Consider the following 22,197-nt stretch of genomic DNA (forward strand, 5'->3'; position numbering starts at 1 on the left):
CAATTTGTTCATTCACACTCTTTTGTTAGATTAAACTCTTGATTTGGCTGAATAGGTATTATTGTAAATATAAAATTATACAAATATTTTTTTAAATATGATGTTTAATAATTTAATATTTAAAATTGATTTCAGGAATTTTAAAGGATAGCACTGACCAAAGGTGTGCATTAAATGGAAAACATTGCCGAAACGATTGATATTATTGTCAAATGTGGTCTTTTACCATTTGGTAAAGTTTTTTCAATTCAATTTGATGCCTGTCAGGTTGGATCCAGCAATTTTCTACATTCACTAAACTTTATAGAATTTCAACTTTCGGCAATTTTAATTAATATATTTTGATATTTAATTCAGTATTTGGAATTTTTTTTGTCGCAACAACTTTGATTTTAATGTTTATTTTTGTACTTCAATTTTTTAAATTTGACACTTAAGTTTAATTTATCTCAGTTAAATATTTGAGTGTGATTTTTATGTTTAATTTGGTACATGTGCTTTGTTTTATCCTAATTAAGTACATATATTTTTATTAGAGCATAAGTGTCAAACATTCATTAAACCATGTAATATCATTTGGTCTTGATACCAAATTAAACATTGAAGCCAAAATTATACATCAAATTAAAATAAAAAAACTCAAGTACCCAATTGAATATTGAAATCAAATTTAAGTATTGATAAAAAATATATATATATTAGTATTTGTTATGAACTTAAGATGATATTTTTTTAATAACCATTATTAAAAAAAGCGAATATATTTATTAAATTTAATAAAATAAATAATATGCTAAAAGTATTGAAGGAAACATAACTAGTAAAAACAATTAGCAGGTAATTATAAATATATCCTGACCGAATCTTATGAAAATCAAAAGCACGAAAAAATGATATATATATATATATATACACATTAATTAAGCTTAATCGACGTAATTAATGTTTGATTTTTATTTATTTATTGTTGTGTGGTGGTGGTTAGCGCTTAGGAGTTTTGAAGTCATTTATGATGTAATTCAAATCGGAGCTAAATTCATTTTCAGTATGTACATTTTCAACAACATCAATTTATATTCATCATTCATGTTTTAAGTATTTAAAATGAAATAAAGTCGGTCCAAATATAGAAAATTTAATTGAATACGTGTATTTTACATTTTATTCGAAAAAATATGTTTAAAAATGAAAAGGTGGAAATATAAATTTTTAGATACAATAACATTAACATTTTACCTTAAGCCATCAATAAAAAAATAATTGGGGCTTTTTAGTAAAATAAAATAAAATTTTGATTCCCATTGCAAATAGCAATGACCAAGTTTTTAAGTTTTGTTTTGTGGAATGATATGGAGCACCCATATACTTTGATTTCATAGCAAAATAGGATCATTAGGTTTTGTCTTTCCTCCTCCTTTTCATTAATTCCAGCTGCTTGATTAGCATTTAATTTTAATAGTGGCAACAAATTAAAAGCTAACTTAGCTATCTTACTTTTTTTTTTTTTTTTTTTGCTTTATTAGGTAAATATATATTATTCCATCTTTATGTCTACTAATTACACTAATTATGATTCCTTCTCAAGGAAATTTGAGTTTGTAAAACAACTTTTTATGCTTTTTATGAAAAAGAAAAGTTATATGGGTTCTATATTTAATTAAAATAAGGGTTGTACTTTCTACCTATAACATAAAGGGTAAATTACATTCAAGGCTACTAAATTATTAGTAATTTTATATTTTGGTCACTCAATTTCAAAAAGTTATAAAATGGTCATTAAACTATTCTAAAGTTTTCATTTAAATCGTTAAGATGTTAAAATTGTTTTGTATGGCCATCTCTGTTCACATTGCATACACTAGTTAAAAGCTCTTATTCTTTTTCTCTTCTATTGTTCAATTTTTTTTTTTATGAAACAACTTTGAACATTGCAAATAAGTAAAGTAAAATCCAAATAGCTTTCTTCTTCAATCTTTAACACTAACTATTAGATCAACTTGGATCCAAAGCTTATTCTTCGACTTGTCGATCGGTACTAATTCATCGTACCGATCATCAAATCCTCACTTGGAGCTCGTTAGCTGGACTTTTAAAAAAACTTAATAACTCAATGACTTAAATAAAATTAAAAAAAAACTTTCAAATAGTTCAATCTTCAATGACTTAAATAAAAACTTTTAAATAGTTCAATATCCATTTTGTAACCTTTTAAAGTTGAGTAATCAAAATGTAAACTTACTAATAACTTACTAATTGTGAATGTTGTTTACCCTAAAATAAAAAAAAAAGCTAGGGAAATTAAAAGCAAATATAATTACTAATTAGTTTTCTTACCCGTGCAATACACGCGTTGATTGTATGCATCAATAAAATATACTGTAACTTTTTAAAAAGTTTACCTCTAAATGTTAAATGTGCAAAATATCACTATATTTTAGGTGAAATTAAAATTACCACTATAATTTACTTTAATTGATATTTATTATCCTGTTTATAAATTAAAGCCAATTTTACCACTATGCTTTAACTCTATATTAAAGTTTGTAATTTTACATTTATTTGATTGAATTTTGTCTCTAAATTTTAATATTTGATTAAAATTTTCTACTCAAATTTAATTCAAAATAACTTCAAAAGAATTCAACAAAATTCCTTTTTTTATTTCATCTTAACATTTAACATTAATAAGTAAAACAATATAATGTCAAAATAAAATATAAAAACCGTTATTTTATAAAATATATATTAATTTTCAAGTATTAGTTTCATTAATTTTAAATTTTATTAAAATTTGATATTTTCTAAATTAACTTATTATTAAGTATTGAAATAAAATGTTTTAAAGAAGTTTTATTATTGAAATTTGTTTTCAAATTTTCAAAATCAATATCCAACGATAGAATTTAATTAAAAAATGAAAATTTGTGGCAAAAATTAATAAAATTTAAAGTTTAGTGGTAAAATTTAATAACATAAAAATTTAGTGTCAAATTTACTTATTAAAAAAAAAAACAAGGGCAAATATCAATAAAATTAAAGTACAGTGATGAATTTCAATATTTATTTACAGCATGATGATAAATTTGCAGTTTAACCCTTGTTAGAAAAAACAATATTTGAATTTTTAAAAATAGTATAGTAAAAGATATTGTAAAACTAATTAATATAATATTTTAAAACATAATTATCATACCAATTGTTTTAAAAATTTTACCAAACATATTTTTAATGTTTTTAAGTAATTTAGTAAAAATTATATATATTAAATATAATTACTCATCATTAATTTGAATTTATTTTAATTAAGTAATTGAAATTAATAAATTTTACGTATAGTATTGATTAATAAATAGAAAATCATTCATTAACATTATCAGCATTATATAATATTTAATTTTATATGTTAATATTATTATACTAATTTATATAAAAATCACATACTCATATATGCTAATTAATTGAATATACATTAATGCTTATTATATATATTTATATACATATCATGTGTACTAATTAAATTTTATATGATTTCGCAATTACTAAAGGAAGCATCATTCTCTTTTGGAAACTCAATTCTCATAACCTTGAAGTGTTCGATTCCAATATTTATACTTTATTGTATGTATGATATAATATTTGGTACTTAATATTTTTTTATTTAATTTAGTATCTAAATTTAATATTTTTGTAGTTGACATTTAATTTTTTTTGTTGTCCAATTTGATACTAAATTAAAAAAATTAAATATCAAATTTAAAAATTAAAGTTAAATATGAAATTATGAAAATAAATTCAAGTGTTGAATGTTATATTATTTTTAAAAAATATTGTGGACCGCAATTTCATTGTAAAAATTTACAATATATGTTACATTCTAATTGGCCCTTTACAGAGAAGTAAGTCAATTTGTATTCAACTTTCCCATTAATTTTCCAATTAAAAAATAGTAGTTTAGCGCACAAAATTAATAAATAATATAATAATTTATATGCATTTTAGGTAAAAATCAAGAATCCAAGTTGATGTATTTATCAAAATTAAATTAAATTTTATTTTTTTAAGTATAATAATAAATTTTAACAAATTGAAGTAAAAAAAAAAAACTAACGACTAAAAGATAAAAATGAAATTCATAATTAGTACATCTTTTAATTAAGCCTTCTTTCTTTGACTTACATAAAAATACATTGAGACCGCAGTAACTTTTATAATATATTAGAAATTCTAGCATACCTACATATTTAAAAATTAGATAAATATAACATAAAAATAAAAGAAAACATATAATTTAAAATTAACAATATTTTATAACGTATTTACAATATGTGTAAAATTAAAATGAAAAAATTAGTTTAAATTATAAGTAAAAAAAATTTAAATTGGTAATTATATCATATTAAAAATACTAAATGCATTCTAATTTTTATCATAGTATTATCATTTTTCTACAACACGTTAAAATGTCATAATGTTTGTGAAAGGAAAATTAAATAACATAAAAAATTAATATTGAGTTAATATAATAATTTATTTAAAAATTAAATATTGAGTTAATTTATGACACCAATTCAATCAACAACATTATCTATACTAGATTTTGTCACACCCACGACAAGGGTGAAAGAAATTTTTTTTAAATTTTATTCAAAAATAAATATAGGTTGAGTGGTAATAAACTTGTATTTTAATACTATTTAACACATGTTTGATCATTGGATTTGAAAATTTTAATTATTTTTATTTAAAGATAATATAAAAATATAAAAAACAAAATTGTTACTATAATAATATTAATTCTAATTTGAAAGAAAAATATTTTTATAATTTTACATTTGAATTGACGATCCAATTAGAAGAAACACAAATTTAATAAAGTGCTTAAATATAAATAAATATTAAATTAGATGTAGGTATATACTCCATGAAAAAAAATATATATATCTTCCATGCATAAAACATGATAGAGATATGTATGGCAGTAAATAAATACACTTACACCAATTTGAGAAATAAGGTTAACAATAATGAAAAGAAAGTGTGTGAGAGAATCTTCTTTCTTTTCTTTAATTGCACTTTGAAAAAGAAATTTGAAGGAGGAGTATACATATATTATATTATAATTTATTGTGATGTCCATAGCCATTACTACTCAATCTTCATTTTCTATTTTATTTACTATAACGCCTTTTAAGTTCAATAAAATAACATTTTTAATTAATAATTAAAAGGTTAATTTAACATTGCTTTTAAAATTGTATTTTAAAATAATATTTATAAGTCTTGTGACTTAGGGTATTTTTGAAAATAGCATTTCCCTAATTTTTGTGTGAGGTTTTTCGTTGTGTCATTGTACAAGATTTGGTCTTGCGAAGTCAATGTTATTGGCTAAGATCAGTGCTCTGGGTCTATGATGAGTTTAGGTTCTTCTATGAAAAATTTTCAGCAAATGTCAATCCAGGATAGGGAGGAGGCATAGTTGATTGTTGAGGTTGAGGAGGCTATTATGGATGATATTGATTACGACCTCTGTCTAGTGGGTAAGTTTTTTGGTGAGCGGGCGATCAATTTAAACGTTATTTGACCATTGTCATTGTGGAAGCCTTTTCAAGGTCCTACAATAAGGGTGATAGGTGATTCGGGTTTGTATCTTATTCAGTTTTATCAAGCTTTTAGTCCTTTAATAACCTAAAAAGTGTTGATTTATTCTTTGTCGACTTCCGGGTTAAAGTGCATGATTTGTCACCGGGTTTTGCTTTTGAGAACTTGGACAAAAGTTTGGGCAATGTTATGAGGATGTTAGAATATGATGCTATGGGAGGTCGGAATGTATTGCATAATTTCATGAGAATTTAGGTTAGATTGGGTACCAGGGAACCTTTAATGCTAAGGAAGAAGTTGCATCATTCTAAGGGTAATTATTTTAGTGTAACTTTTAGCCATGAAAGGATTTCGTAGGTTTGTTATGGAGGCTAGAATGTATTGCATAATTGTTAGTTTTGCTCATAGGGACTAAAGTGTAAGAATTTCAAAATTAGTGATGAATTTCTGTAAATATAATTATTAGAGGGTTGTAGAGGGATGAATTTGATATTGGTTTCAAAAACTAATCTTAAATGTGAATGATATGTTTGTTTCGATTTTAGGGACTAAATTGAATAAAGTGCAAAATTTTAGGAAAAATTATGAAAAGTAATAATAGGATATCATATGCATTAGATAAACTGTTATAAGATGTTTATAACTAATAATTTGGAATGAATTACAGTTTAGATCAAGATTCGTATCAACAAGGACTTAATCGAGGAAAAGGGAAAATTGCATACTAGTCCTCGACACCTCGTTTAATATAGTTTTTCCAAGTAAGTTCATATGGTGTAGTTATGCATATATGTGTAATATATGTGTTTGAATTGTGAATTTATATTATGTGATTATGTTTTGAATTGAATTAAAAAAGGTACTAAAGGTGAAAATGGACTGAATTGTAAATAAGTGATTAAATGTGTTAAAAGTGCTCAGACAAATGTTTTATAGGATAGGATAAATAGGCATGCCAATAGTGTTATTTGTGCATTGTACATGATATGATATGAGATGATATTAATGTACGGAGAATTTACTGTTTAAATTAGGATCCAACATTTGTTACAGATTACCAAGTTTGTCTCTACGAAGACCACTGTTACTGTTTGTCTCTTTGGAGACATTGGTGTGTTTAGTGGGGATGTTGACATGTGTCTATGTGCTTAGCACTTTGGTGCTCAGGTGTGTATTTCGCTCAGACAAGTAATCAGGTGTGTTTTGGTGGTTACCCGTGTATTCGTATCTGTTTTTTTCTAGTTCAATGGGCTAAAATGTTAATGAAAAGGTAAAAGATTGTATAAGAATATCTTTGATGACAGAGATGTATTTATATATGTAATTGGAAGAATGTAAATGATGAATTTGATAGATTTTTTAATAAATTGGTTTTGAATGGAATTGTATGGTACAATTCGAAATGTTAAAGTATTGTATTTGTTAAACTCAATGCACGATTGTGTTGACGGGAAAGTCATGTAGTTATTTAAGTTAGTATATTAACTGTGATTTCCAGTAAGCTCTATAGTTTTTTAACCTATGAACTTGCTAAGAAAATATAACGCTTACTCGATTCCGTTTTTTGTTTCTGTTTCTATAGTTGAGACTTTTACAGAACTCGTCGATCGAATCAACTCGGAGCACACACTACCCAACTTCTGATTCAGTAGTATTTTAAACGTTTCAAACACGGTTATGTGGCATATAAATAGAGCTTGTTTTGTACATATGTTTGCTTTTTATACTTATAGAGATGTATCAAGAATTTTAATGGCTTTTGGTTGCTTGAAAATAATAATTTCGAATAGTATATGATAGTAATTTGGCAAGTTATGCTTGAAGCATAAAAACGGCCAATTTGGATGTGTAAAAGTTACCTTAGCATGTTTGATATGGTATATTATTTAGTTATGGAAATGTGATGGTAGCTAAGTACAGTTGCTTATGGAATTGGTAATGGAATAGATGGTTTTGGTACATGGATGTATAACATTGAATTGGGCTATAATTGAAATTTATGAGTGGTAAATGTTAGAGATGAAATGGTTGGAATTAGATGTTAATTTGGAGTGCACTTCTTGTTTGAATTCTTGATAGTTTTGTGCATATGTAAATGAACGTTTTGGGTACATATTTTAGTATGTTTTGGTGCAGGTTTAAAGGTGTAAGTATGCACCAACATGTTAAAAGTTTATATTGGTATGCAACAGATTTAAGATGACATATTTTTGTTCCATACGGTCGTGTGACCACTGAAATGTAGAAAGCTTTGGAGCCATATGGTTCTCGATTGCCATATGAGCCAGCCACATGCCCGTGCGAGTATTGTAGATTTAGTCACTTATAATTTGCATAACCTCAGTTTGTTACATGGTTCAGCCACACGATTATGTGACTTTTGATGAAGTTTTAGTGTTTGATCCACACAACTTTAGCGAGTTACACAGCCTGCGAACACAACCGTGTGACACTCTGTAATGAACCGAAAGTTACGGTGTCGGAAATTGAGTCTTGAGTACTGTTTTCGTGAAATTTATTCATGAATATTTATTAGAAATATTTATGAATTATAGTTGAATGGTTATTTAGTGTTTAATTAAGTGAAGTAGCTTGAATTTAGTTTAAAAGATTAAATTGCATAAGGAATAAAAGTTTAATTATAGATTAAAGAAGTAAAAGGGACTAATCTAGCAATTAGACCCTAAGTGCCATGTGTGTGAATGTATGATATAACATGTGTAATAGTTGGTATATATGTGTAATAGCTATAAGATATTTTATGTTATAGCTATTACACATGTTAATTTTATATTTATTATAGGTTAATAATAATATAATATAGTATAATGAATAAAGAATAATGAGTAAAGAAACATAGAAAGAGTTACAGAGAGCAAACGTGAGAAAGAAAGAAAGAAAGAAAGAAAGAAATAGAAAAGGGAAATTTGAGGATTAAGGCCCTAAAGCTTGATTGGTAAGTTGTTTTAGCTCATTTTCTTATGATTTTTATGTTTATGGATGCCTAATTCAAAGTTCTACATGTATGAGGTTAAAATGAAGAAAAATAGAAAATTTTTAAATATTGATTGGTATCAGAGCTAATTAGGTTTAGTCGGTTCTAGGACTAAATCGAATGTCAATGTGAATCTAGAGGTACATGCCATTACTGAGTCAAATTTGAGTTGGGATTGGATGCTAATATGTTTGTTGAATATTTTTGTTTTATAAAATTAAGAATGTCTGATAAAAGCATTGAGGATACCGATCAAGAGATGTATAGTGAAGATGATGAACCATATATGTCGAAGATGTTCGTTAATGATTCAAGATAGAATATTCCCTCTTGATCTGTTGATTATGCCATTTGGCGACTTTGATGTTATTTTGGGAATGGACTGGTTATCAGAACATGGAGTGATTTTAGACTGTTATAAGAAGAAGTTTATTGTTCAGAATGAAAGTGAAGATAGAATTGAAGTAAATGGTATTCGGACTAGTGGATCAATTCGTATTGTTTCGGCCATTAAAGCTAGCAAGCTTCTTCATCGAGGTTGTAATGCTTTCTTAGCATATGTGATTAATTCGGATTCAGTTGAAAGTCAGTGTAGTAAAATTCGGACTGTATGTGAATTTTCTGATGTATTCCCTGAGGAATTACCTGGATTACCCCCTGATCGAAAGGTAGAATTTGTGATTGAAGTCTACCCAGGTACAGATCCGGTATCGATACCTCCGTACCGTATGGCACCTACTGAGCTAAAGGAATTAAAAGTACAGTTGCAAGACTTATTGGACAGAGGTTTTATACGACCTAGTACATCACCATGGGGAGCTCCAATGTTATTTGTTAAGAAGAAAGATGGGTCGATGCGGTTGTGCATTGATTATCGACAACTCAACAAATTGACTGTCAATAACAAGTATCCACTTCCCCGAATAGATGATTTGTTTGATCAACTGAAAGGAGCTTCCGTATTTTCAAAGATTGATCTAAGGTCGGGATACTATCAGTTGAAAGTAAAAGAGTGCGACATATTGAAGACGGCATTCCGTACGAGGTATGGGCATTATGAATTTTTAGTGATGCCATTTGGACTGACAAATGCCCCTGCTGCTTTTATGGATCTTATGAATCGGATTTTTCAGCCATACTTGGATCAGTTCGTAGTAGTTTTTATCGATGATATTTTGGTGTATTCCAAGTCAGAAAAAGATCATGAGCAACATCTCCAGATTGTTTTGCAAATACTACGAGAAAAGCAATTGTACGGAAAATTGAGCAAGTGTGAATTCTGGTTATCAGAAGTTGTGTTTCTTGGTCATGTCGTATCAGCGGATGGAATTAGAGTGGATCCAAAGAAGATTGAAGCAGTTATTCAGTGGAAAGTTCCTAAGAATGTATCAGAGGTACGAAGGTTTCTCGGATTGGCTGGTTACTATCGAAGATTCGTCAACGGATTTTCAAATATAGCCTTACCGATGACCAAGCTACTACAGAAGAATATTCCATTTGTTTGGAATGAGCAATGTCAGAAAATTTTTGAAGCATTGAAACGAATGTTAACAGAGGCACCGGTATTGACTTTACCAGAATCAGAAAGAGATTTTGTAGTGTACAGTGATGCTTCATTGAGTGGACTGGGATGTGTACTGATGCAGAACGAGAAAGTCATTGCTTATGCTTCACGGCAACTGAAACCGCATGAACGCAACTATCCAACTCATGATTTAGAATTAGCAGCTGTAATTTTTGCCTTAAAGCTTTGGAGGCACTATCTTTATGGTGAAAAGTGCTATGTTTATACGGATCATAAAAGTTTGAAGTATCGCTTTAAAAAAGAATTGAATCGAGACAAAGGCGTTGGATAGAGCTTCTAAAAGACTATGATTGTGTCATAGACTATCATCCGAGGAAGGCTAATGTAGTAGCCGACGACCGAGTAGAAAAGTCTGCGATTGAATTACGAGCAATGTTTGCATAACTTAGTATCATTGAAGATGGAAGCCTTTTGGTGAATTAAGAATAAAGGCGTAATGTTTGATCGAATCAGATCAAGACAGTTAGAAGATGATGAGTTGTTAAAGAAAAGAGATGATTCGAATGATACAATGAAAATTTTAGCATTGATGGAAATGGCTGCCTAAGATTTCAGAATCGACTTTGCATTCCGAATAATTCTGAGTTGAAAGAGTTAATTCTTCGAGAAGGTCAAAATTTATGTTTTATAATGAATTTTATGAGTTAGAAATTGTTAATGAGTTGATTAAAAGAGAATATGAAGCTTAAGTTAAAGAAAAAAAGATTAGTAATGGAAAAAGGATGAAATTGGAATTTTCGTAAAAGTTTGATAGAAAGTGAAAAATGTGTTTTATGAATTAGTATATTGATGATTTTAATTGTATGATTGTTAGTAGCAAACGTAGCACGGATCGTCATCAAAGAAGGAAAAGAGAAAGTGAACGAAGATATCGATTAAATTCGATAAATAGTGGTTTGTATTTCTATAAACCGAGCTTAATCGTTATTGCTATATTTGATATTTATATTGTATGAAAATGTGAATGAGGTAAGTATTTTTACCATATTGAAATGAATGTGATTTTGAATACCCTATTAACAAAGATGTCGGGCTAGTCGGATATAGTTGACATGTCATAGGAATTGGAAGTATTGGGATATTCCGACATTGAGTCGATGAGACACTATGTGTCGACTACTGTTAAAGTTCCGGATTTGTTCCGATGAAGTACTTTGTGTACTATAATGTTAAAGTTCCGGATTTATTCCGATGAAGCACTATGTGCTTATCCCGGAGTGTGGGTTGGATCCGTGTATCCGTCAGTGTCCGAGTTAGGTTAATAAGGGTAAATAAAGTAAAGGTTATTAAAGTACTGATTGATATTGAATAATAGCAATAATGTGTTTGAATTACCATGTTTTAAAGTTGATTAAGCTATTGTTTATAGAAATACCACTGAGAGTATTCTCAGCGTACGGTTTGTTTCGTCTTGAGCTAAGTCTGAAAGTATAAGGACTTAGCATACAAGCCGATCCCCAAACTCAAATTGGTGAAGTTTCTATCTTTTTGGAAAATGGCATTGTACCTAGGATGTTTTTTGGTCATTTTGAAAGTATCTAAGTTGTTAAGTGATATTTTGGTATGTTTTGTAAATGTTACCAAAACCTTAAGTATGGTATGTTTTGATATGTTAGTGAAGAGTAATAAGAGGAATTGTTGGTAAATGTTGTAGAGAGAAGAAATGAAGATGTTATAAACTTAGTTATCAACATTTTATACTAAAACAGATTTGGACAGTAACAGTAGTCCAACTTTGAAAATATACCAAAAATAGTATAAAGTGAATTAGATGATGAATAAAATATGTAATTTAAGATTAATGAATCTATTTTTATATGGAAGAAACAAAATAGGTAAAAGAGTTGTATTTTATGAGATATTTACGTTTTGGTGAAACAGGGTTAGAACAATTTCTGGATTCCCTATTCTGACTTTAGAAATTCACCATAAATTGTGTATTAAGAATTAGGACTCAAACTTTATTTGTATGGATTCCTTATTGAGTCTATTTTTAATTGAAACAAATGGCATAGTCATTGGATTTCTGTACAGGAAGAAATTTGATTCGTAGTGCATAAGGGTCAGAGTAGCCGAACCCTGAAACAGGGGAGACTTCTTCTAATAAACTGTACTAATTGGCCTGACCAAAAATTCTAGAAAAAAGCTAGTAAGTAGATATATGAATCTAGTTTCAGGGAAAATTTACGGAATTGGATTTCGAGTTTCGTAACTCGAGATATGATTTTTTTAGCGACCGTGACGCAGATGGATAGTTTACTATGAAAACTGTTTAAGTGCTAAGATAAGTTTTGTAATGTCTCCTGCTTAACTCCGGAAACGGTCTCGGGTAGGGGGACGTTACACACTCGTTTTACATGAGTGTCTTTATCTTTTGAAAATGTTGCAGTTTGATCCCTGTTTGTTCTAGGGTTAATTTTAGACCTTTTGTAAGCTCGATTTAAACTTGATTTTGTTTGTGATATGTAATAATTGCATGTTATTTGAAATATTTGAATTTTATGTTGCATGTAATTATTTCGTCGACTGTTATAACATCCTATAGCTTGGTTTCGATAATCAGATCAGGTGAGGGGTATTACAAAATTGAATAAAATGTAAAATATGAGGGAAATAAAAAATGAACTTATTTAATATCATGCATCTCATGACAATATTTGCTAATGTTTAGTATGGATTTGGTATATAAAATATGTGTATAAATCAAGAATTGGATTAAGTTGGAGTTAATAGGGAAAAAACTAAAATTATGGATTAGCCCATGAAGAATCTACTCGTTTTGTGTTTCAAAAAGGTAAGTTCAATTGGAACTTACTACCTTCCCTTGTGTTATATGTATGTTTGTGTTTGTTTCATTATTATTATGCTTGGAAATAATTTGATATGTTAATGAATATTGACATAGAGATATATGTTTACTATGTTATAATACATTGTACAGGGTATGATATGTAATTGAAAATGATTACATGATATGATATGTAATTGGAAATGACTATAGGGTTGAATTTGCAAATATGAATAGTTGATACCCATATGAACTTAGTAAAATGTTATGATATGATTGACATGCCAATAAAGGATTATGCGTGCTTGTACGAAATATGTGATTGTACAAAGATTATTAAAGGTTATATTGAGATCCAACATCTGTTGCGGATTATCGAGTATTATACATCTTTACGAAAACTTTGGTGTGGTGAAAGAATGTATTTGAAATGTTTATATATTTGATGCCCATGGGCTTTGCACTTCAGTGCCTTAGTGTAGTGTAGTTCGCCTGTGTATCTGAGTCCATTTTACTAGTGTTTCATTGGGCGAAATACTAAAATTGGATATTGAATTAAAAAAGAAGAAGAAGAAGTGAACTAATGTAATATGGTATTATGATTTGTGATTTATATTAAAATAACATAATTTTGTATCTTGATGTATGCAAGTGAGATGGTAAAGTATGATTTGGTATGAATTGATGATATTCATGATATGTTATAATGTCTAACCTATTTGGATGTCAATGTTGTCATGTTCCTAATTATGACATTATGTGCTAAGGTTAGTCAAATGTATGTCAAAATTATGGTAGCTAGTATGCCTAAACCTTGTGTTTTTCATTTGAAATCACTAAGCATTTATATGTTTATTTTAGTTTTTTCTTCTACTTGTAGATATTTAATTTGTGGAACTCACAAAGTTGAATCTTTGTGGACGTCACACTATAAATGAACGGTAGAAATATGTTATTTTGGTTCCAAAATTTTTGCGGACGTCACACTATAATTGAATGGTAGAAATATATTATATATTTTGGTTCCAAAGAATGTGGCATGTATATAATTTGATTATGCTATGGAATGGTCAACTTGATGTCCTTGTTATTTAACTTCGGACTTCTTGCAACAGTTGGAAAAAAAAAATCTATCGATTGAATATGAAAATATTTTGACTCAGGAAGGGTTGTGGCTTCAGAAATCTAGATTAGATTGGATTGTACATGGTGAATGGAATATCAAGTTCTTTCATTTGACTACGCTAATACGAAGAAATAGAAATAAAGTTGTTGGGTTGATTATTGAGGATCAATGGGTTATGGATCGGGATCAGATTTACGTTTATGTGGTTGACTTTTACTGACAACTTTTTATGGACAGGGAGGTGCAACCTTTGTTGGGTGATTATGGAAGATTTCGATCAAGTTTTTCATAATCGGAGAAGGAAAATCTATTGAGTATAGTTTCTTTATCGGAGGTTCGAAATGCACTATTTTCAATGAAGGCTTTGAAATCCCTGCGGTTGGATGGTTTTCAACTTTTGTTCTTTCAGAAATACTGGGACATGGTAAGCAAAACATTGTTGTCTGTTGTACAGGAAGCGTTTACTACGAGTTGTTTTGATGATTCGGTTTTGAAAGTAATGTTAGTCTTGATTCCCAAGACAACTACGACGCATAGGATTTCCTTGTTCCGACCTATTAGTTTGTTTAACTCGTCGTATAAAAGTTGTCGAAGACGATTGTAGGCAGATTGAGACCGATTCTTCAATGGATCTGTCAGAGAGTCTTCAGATAACTCAGGACATGGCTTGTTGCGTGCTTAACTTGGATCTCTATTTTTATGTACCAAAAACAAATATAAAAGTATGAAAAAATAAATAAAACGCATTAAAATAATAATAATCTTTTACTAAAAATGATAAATTAATTTTTTTTTTCCAATTGAACTACAAGGTATATATATTTAACATATTTTAATTTTAATTTATAAATTGATAGATAGTACAATAAATAATAAAAAATATAGATATAATTGAACCCACACTACAAGTTGCAGACTTGCAGTTGTGTAATGTTATAGAGACGAAAGACAAGATGAAGCACTCCCACTTCCGCTGCTACTACTGCTGCTAAGCATGTCAATGGTGGATCTCTAACTCACCTTGTCATCCCTTAAACTTCAAAGCCCCATAAAGAAACTCAGAGTTTTTTTTTTTTATGGTTGCGGTGGCAATGGCAGGGCCTGTGTGTTGGGTCCCATTTCAGAGAGAGCCGCGCGAAAACAGCGCGGGAGCTGTTTCCCGATGCACTAGACATCTCATAAATCCCTGTCTCTGCCACTCTTTGCTACAATTGTTTTTATTTATTATATACTTGGTGGGGTGGGGTCGGTTCCCAGTCACATAAAATGTTACCTCCTTTTTGATCATTCACAGACAACCACCCCTCCCCTCCCTTTTTCCATTTCATCTCTCTCTCACATTCTCCTTTGGAGGAAGAAAGGTTTTTAGGGAAGCGACTGAAGCTAACGTGCACTTGTGTGGAATTGGAAACGACCCAACACCCTTCCACTATACGCCCATGTGGGCAATGGGGTCCATTAGAACCATGTATTTTGACCGAGACAATGTGAGAGAGAGATAGAGAGATACTGTTTTCGGGTCCAATCAAACACACCAAATTTGAACCTCCAGCATCTCAGAAGCTGTGAACCCCTCATCATCATCAACCTACTTTTATACTTTATGTATACAGTATACATTCTATATCTCTGCATCTTACTTGTGTTTTGGATTTAGGAAAAACTTAAAATATCGTATATATATGTTAACACTGTTGTTAATAGTCCCCCCTCCCCCCCCCCTTTTTTTTCTACTTATCTATTTTTCTTGGTCTATGGTTTAGTGGTAGGAGTAGATGGTGAGAGAGTCCAAATTGATTATATTACACTTCAATTGTTTGATTAAGATAGCAATATGTTGCAGCTTCCTATCCCACAAAACATCAAGTCATTCTACATGGTACCTGTTTAGTTTTGGAAAGAACATCATTATAAAAAAAATCATAAATAGTTACAGCTATCTATGTGTAAAATAAAAAAACAAAAACTGATGTTGATTCTTACACATTACATGCAGGAGATGATATTGGGATTTTGACATCAGATTTGAATGAGACTACCAATTGGGATATTTAACTGAAATGATGGTAGAATCCAATACAAAATCAAAAAATGGGGTCCCCATTTTGAGTCCATGAACTTCCATTTCTCCCACCTAACTTTCATTCTTTTTCTTTTCTAGTTCTCTAACTTCAGCTTTCAATTGGAGGGCTTGTCTAATCCCTTCTTGGCTGCTATTTTTTTTCTACGTTCAGTCATTTTCTCCTTTTCTTTTTAGTCACTAAAAACCCAAGTCCTTTTGTTTTTGTCTGAACCTTTGGGCCTTGTCTAGTTTGACACTCTTCCTGGACCTCAACTTTATTTTCACAGTGAAAGGAGTGGGCTGAGTCACCACCCTTTCACCAACCTAATAAACTACTCTGGGAGACAAAACAAAAGGTAAAGCAGCCATATTTCATGAAACTTTCTTGGAGGGGATATACATGAACTTGCCAGATTGGAAAATGGGAGACAAATCATCAAGATTTTGTTCTTCTGTGAGAAGGACCACAAGCAATTTGTTTCACTATTACATAATCAAAGCTTTTTCTTATGATTTCCCATGTTTTCTCCCAACTCTATAACAATATATAAAAGTTATCCCCCAATTCATTGTGAAACCGGGATTCAAAACATTGGACTCAGCTTTTAATTCATGCTATTCATTTTAATTTTGAGGGCTTTTTCGGTAATTTTTAGGATAGACTAAGTGAATGCATACAATTACAAAGCAATTTCAGGAGTTAATTGTTTAAAAATTATAATATTAAATTTTATTAATCTACAATTTGTTTAATCAGTAATGGTTTTTTTATGTTATATATTAATTTATATCACATTTCATCGATTATTTTCCTAATCTATTAGAGATTATTTATTGTGTTTTATTTGTCATCTATAATATATTTTACCTAATTTATTAAACTGATTTGATTTTTCTTTCAAGGTTGCTTTTCTTTATTCAAAGTACTATAAATGGGAATTTAGGGTTTATAATTTAGGTTAATATATGCTTCAAGTTCTTGTTTTATTTTTATATTTTAATTTTTATTTTAATTTTACAAATTTAGTCCTTTTATTTTTAAAATTCAAGTCTAATTATTGAAATTATTCTCTTAAATTTATTAACGTGATATTAAAAAAAAAAAACTACTCAATAGTCATGTAATGGATCTTAAGTTAACAAAATAATTTTAATAATGTTAACAATTAAATTTATATTTTGAAATATAAAATGTAGGAATAAATAATTTTATAGCATGTTTTAACTTATAACTTATCACGTTATTTTTCATATGATATTTGCTTTAGTTATCTTCTCATATTAACTTTGTGTCACATCTTGATTCATCCCATATTTTATTCATAATAATTCGATTTACAGATCTATGGACACCACCAATGGGGAGTCGCCCTTGTCAACAACAAATGTTCTCGAAACTTTGTTCGATTCAGTTTCAACTTCCACAACATATGTCCCATGAAAGCCTCTGAATTCGAATTGTCCTTGAATATCGATACGTCCGTGTGCATGAGACAACCATTCATGTTTAAGAGCAAGAAATCTCTTCCCAGCTTCATTGATTTCACCTTCTGCATCAACCAGATGGGCATTGTCCCGGCTCATGAACAATTCCCAAAATCCCCACAGCATTACACCCTCCACAGCAGGATGTGCAAAAGCTTCTCTAAGCATAACTTCCAAATCCTCCCCTCGAATGTGTTCATTGAGGGAAGACACATCAAGCTCTGTAAACCAGATAGGAAGACCAAGAACGCCTAACTTATCCAGAGCACTACACACTATTGGTCCTACTGGATTATCTATATGTCCTTGAATCCCAATCCCTCCAACAGGTGCACCTTGCTGCTGCAAATCAAGAATTTGTTCAATATACTTTTCAGGATATGATCTGGTGTCCCTTCCATCTTCAACATGATAATCATTCACAAATAGCGTGGCAGATGGATCAAGCTGATTTGCAGTCTTAAACATGTATGTTCGGATATCTTTGCCCAGCCGGTCTTGATAAAATGACCCATGCAACATCTCGTTGTTCACATCATAGTGCCTGAACTTTCCCTTGTAACGTGTGAGAAGGCCTGTTAGACGATTTTGAACAGCTTTCATCAAGTCATTTTTGTTCAATGCTTGAATCCATTGCTGGACAGTGGACTGAACTTCCCAGAAAATACAATGACCTCGGGTTTCTATTTTGTTGTTTTGACATAAAGCCACCATATCATCAGCATCTTTGTAGTTGAAATTTCCTCTTTGTGGTTCCGTCCAATACCATTTCAATTCATTTCCGAACACCGCCCAGTTGAAGTTTTTCACAAAGAAATCAACAAAATCTTCGTTCTCTATATTTGTTCTATTGATGCAAGACCCTATAGGGAAACTATTTTGTGTTTGCATGACTGTAACAGAGGTTCCAAACAAACTGCTTGATTCAGATCCTGAGAATTGAAGGATAATATCACGCTTTCGAGTCTGTACATAAGCCAAATGAAACCCCTTACAAGTTAAAAGTGAGCTAGGACTACAAATACACAAGAGGCTTGGTAAAAAAGGACCCAACGTTGGAAGTTATAATGTCAGCATACTTTTGATACAGCAAATACTACTGAAATTGCAACTGGATATTACCTTGTCAGTTTGCCTCGCCAAATGCTTAAACCGGGCCACACGATCAACAGGGAAAATCTGAAGTCCAGCAACCATTAAATCAACACCTGCAGCTGGACCCTGGACATAAACCATAACCTTCAATGGTTGCTTCTCAATTCTAAAGGAACCACCGATTTCATGCCATCTACCATCTTTAATCTCAGCTTGTCCACCATTTACCCACTGGTTGTCCACACCAAGTGCGACATTCACATTTTGAGGACCACTTGCTCCAGAACCAATTCGAACCCAAGCAGATACTTGGTATGTCAAGAAAAGTTTCAGCTTATCAGTGATCATCTGAGCTGGGCCCATCCAAGTTTGCGTGCGATTTTTCACCAGGATATAGCGGCCGCTTAAAGGTTCATGGACACCAAGGGAATCTCTAGCCATTGGAGGAAGTATCTTTGGTGAGCCTGATGCAGCACTCAAATTGCAGTTACCAAGAGGAAACCATCCATTGGTTCCATCACTTAGTTGGCTATTTGTAACCATATTAACTCCATAATCAGGATTCTACAAGAAAATAAGAACACATCAGGAAACCATCACTTGGGTTATTTTTAACTGCATTAACTTCAATATGTAGATCCTACTGTCAAAAAGTGCATGCTTATATCAATTAGGGGTTTTATTGTGGGAAAGCATGCAGCAAATCTAAGCATCCGATATCTTCTCTAAAGTACAAGAAAATCAATAACAGATTCCAAAGCAAAATCATTCAACTCACCTCAATAATCGGTGGTGGTAAAGGAGGGATTTTCTCGGCATGCTTTACGCTTAAGGCATTGACAAGAATGTCTGTGCCTGGAGGTGGGCCTTCTAAATAGATGATTACTCTTGAAGGGGAACCATTTAGAAGGAACTTTCCCTGCAATTGCACCCAATCCTTATCGGTCGCCTGCACTCTATTATATTAAAAGAAAGCATCAAGACCCCAACACCAAAGGAACATATGGGATCTTCATAAACCAAATAAATCTAGGGAAGAACGTGTAAATGGCCGGAGATTTTGAGTGAAAAAAACACTAGTACTATGCACAATAAAACAAATAAAGGAACTTACTTGCCAATTCCGATGTACTGTTCACCACGATCTGGTGTGTGGACCCACAATGTAGCTTGTATAGTAGCAGTTGTGACATTGTTACCAAATATCCGCACAACAGCTGTTACATTATATGCTAGCTTTCGCTGCACTCTTCCAGTGATCTCCTGCTGGATTCCATTCCAGTTCTGAGTGCGCTCTGATGCAGATGCAAAAAATTTCCCAGTTTCTGGTACAATCTTCCCATCTGCCATAGAATCATGCAAAACAACCTGGCAGCCTCTTCCAGACCAGTTACTGAGACCATTTTCAAATTGAGGGTTTATGATGACCTCGTCTCCAACAGCACTGCATCCTATGCTTGTACTCTTCTGAAACAAAGAGGATGGCAAAGGGATCAAAAAATCACTGTAAGACTACGAAACAGGCTTCTTTCTTTTTACTTTTCCCCTTGGCCAGAAGGGAGTGGAGTTAACAAATGAAAAATTAAATAACTCATACTTTTTTTTTTCGGTGATTGAGGCTTCCTTATATTAAACTCTTGGTTACCAAATTTAACAGTTTAGCACTTTACTGACAGATCACGCAGGCAGTTGGCTACTCATAGACCATTTCAGCATTTTGAAAATGAACATTTTACAATACTCAGTTATGGAAAAGAAAAAGGATAAACTTCTCTAAGGCAATGTTACCTCTGACTTGCTTGAACTAGGACACCTAATAACCACTGAATCAATAAGCAGCTCAACACCCGGAGGAGGCCCTTCCAAATAAAATATAACCTGATTAGGCACTGTTGGTAATGAGAATATACCTTCCACCATTTCCCATTTTCCCTTTGACACAGATGTTCTGCAATGACAAACGCCATTAACAAAAACTTCCTTGTTAAGTTTATATACAAAGAAATGTAATGCAATAAAAATAAACATCATTACTTTCCAATGAACATATAGCTCGCTCCTGAACCATGGTTTAATAGCTTCAAGGTTGCCATGACATCTGTAGACCCTGAAAGGGGCCCCGATACTCCAACACAAGCAGAAACTGAGTACGTAGAACCTGGTGAAATTTTGCTTGTGATATCTTGCTCCAGACCCTGCCAGTGTTCTGTGCGATTTTTGATAACTGCATAATTACCACCTGACTTTGGTGACAATCCAACCCGGTTACCAGAATTGGCTGATACTATAAAGCCATTGCAGCAATTGGGATGCCAAGAGTACAGTCCCTTGTAGAAGTCATGGTTTACTATGATATTATCAGTTGGATTCCCACTTCTACAATTCCCCATAAAAAACCACCAATTACACGTCCCACTATCACAGATACAAAAACAGTTCCCACGAACCACCATGCAACATGAAAGTGGAGGGCAGCGAAAACGTGGGGTAAGCAGTTCCAACAAAAGAAGCAGCCACGAAATTTCCTATCGGTTTAAGCTTAAAAACAGCAATCGTCAAGAAAGATGAAAATTACTCGAGCATGACAACGAAATTTAAGTTTACTAATAAAGAGAAATAGCCAAAATTAAGGAGAATAAAACGAAACTAGCTACCCATCAAGCAAAAAGGAAAACACCCAATGAGGCTAAATGTAAACGAAATCGCAATAAAGGAAAAACTTTATGAGGTTTTCGTAAGGAAATAAAGCAAAAGAAATAACTACAGTACCTGAGGAGGATGCTTTATGCTTTCGACTCGTGAAGCAGCAAATGGAGAGCCTCATCATTTATAAGGCGCATGCCAACCTTCACTCGGAGTGCTTTGAAAGTTGAGTCTAAGAAAAGCGCGGGACCTAATTAACCCAACCAACCATTCAAATCTCTTTAAGCTCAAAAAACCCAAAAAAGAAAAAAAAAAAGCTTTTACAGTCTGACCTACTTCGGTTTAATCAAAACAAGACGACCTCTTACCTTCCAATCACAATAAAACCTTTTTGTCCTGTTTTCTTCTTATTTTCTTTGTTTAAGAAATGATTGGGATTGAGTAGGCCATTGCTTTTTCTTGCAGATTAGGATAACCCTCCCAATATGCATTTCAATGCTTGAATTGGAATAGAAGGTTTTAAGAGTGGGGAATCTGTTCATTGATTTTAATGTTTTATTCTTAGAGCTTGTTCTATGAATCTTTGATTTCAAGGCAGTCTTTGATGCTTACAAAGTTAGGTAGGATAGGGTTTTAACTTGCTTTTATAGCTTTAAGAATCTTAAATTTCCTTCATTGTTCATAGGATTTTAGTTTTCGAAATTATTACATAACTGAATGAACTTTGGAATGGCGTGTTCCTGGGAACAAAGTATCATCCTATGATACGACCATTATTGCCGTTTAAACAAAGTTAAGATCACAACTGAAACAACGTACC

The 22,197-nt window shown here is 31.3% G+C and overlaps 1 protein-coding gene across 7 annotated transcripts; it reads right to left on the reverse strand.

Annotated features, from left to right (window-relative positions):
- Positions 1-17,440: 17,440 nt before the first annotated feature.
- Positions 17,441-21,907, reverse strand: LOC108450289 (endo-1,4-beta-xylanase 1-like). 7 transcript variants are annotated; one of them, XM_053028385.1, is made up of 8 exons: positions 21,746-21,907; positions 21,504-21,627; positions 20,769-21,110; positions 20,523-20,682; positions 19,849-20,198; positions 19,513-19,690; positions 18,762-19,298; positions 17,441-18,605 (listed from the first exon to the last, which is right to left on the reverse strand). In XM_053028385.1, the coding sequence occupies exons 3-8, from the start codon at positions 20,825-20,827 to the stop codon at positions 17,490-17,492; spliced, it is 2,400 nt and encodes a 799-aa protein (XP_052884345.1). In that variant the 5' UTR covers positions 20,828-21,110; positions 21,504-21,627; positions 21,746-21,907; the 3' UTR covers positions 17,441-17,489. The 7 variants fall into 7 exon arrangements, with proteins under 7 accessions (XP_052884345.1, XP_052884344.1, XP_052884342.1 ...); XM_053028384.1 differs by having other exon boundaries at positions 19,849-20,201; XM_053028382.1 differs by having other exon boundaries at positions 20,769-21,259; positions 21,746-21,902.
- Between the last annotated feature and the right edge of the window lie 290 nt (positions 21,908-22,197).

Source organism: Gossypium arboreum, chromosome 5 (genome assembly GCF_025698485.1).
Source record: "Gossypium arboreum isolate Shixiya-1 chromosome 5, ASM2569848v2, whole genome shotgun sequence".
Lineage (NCBI taxonomy): Eukaryota > Viridiplantae > Streptophyta > Magnoliopsida > Malvales > Malvaceae > Gossypium > Gossypium arboreum.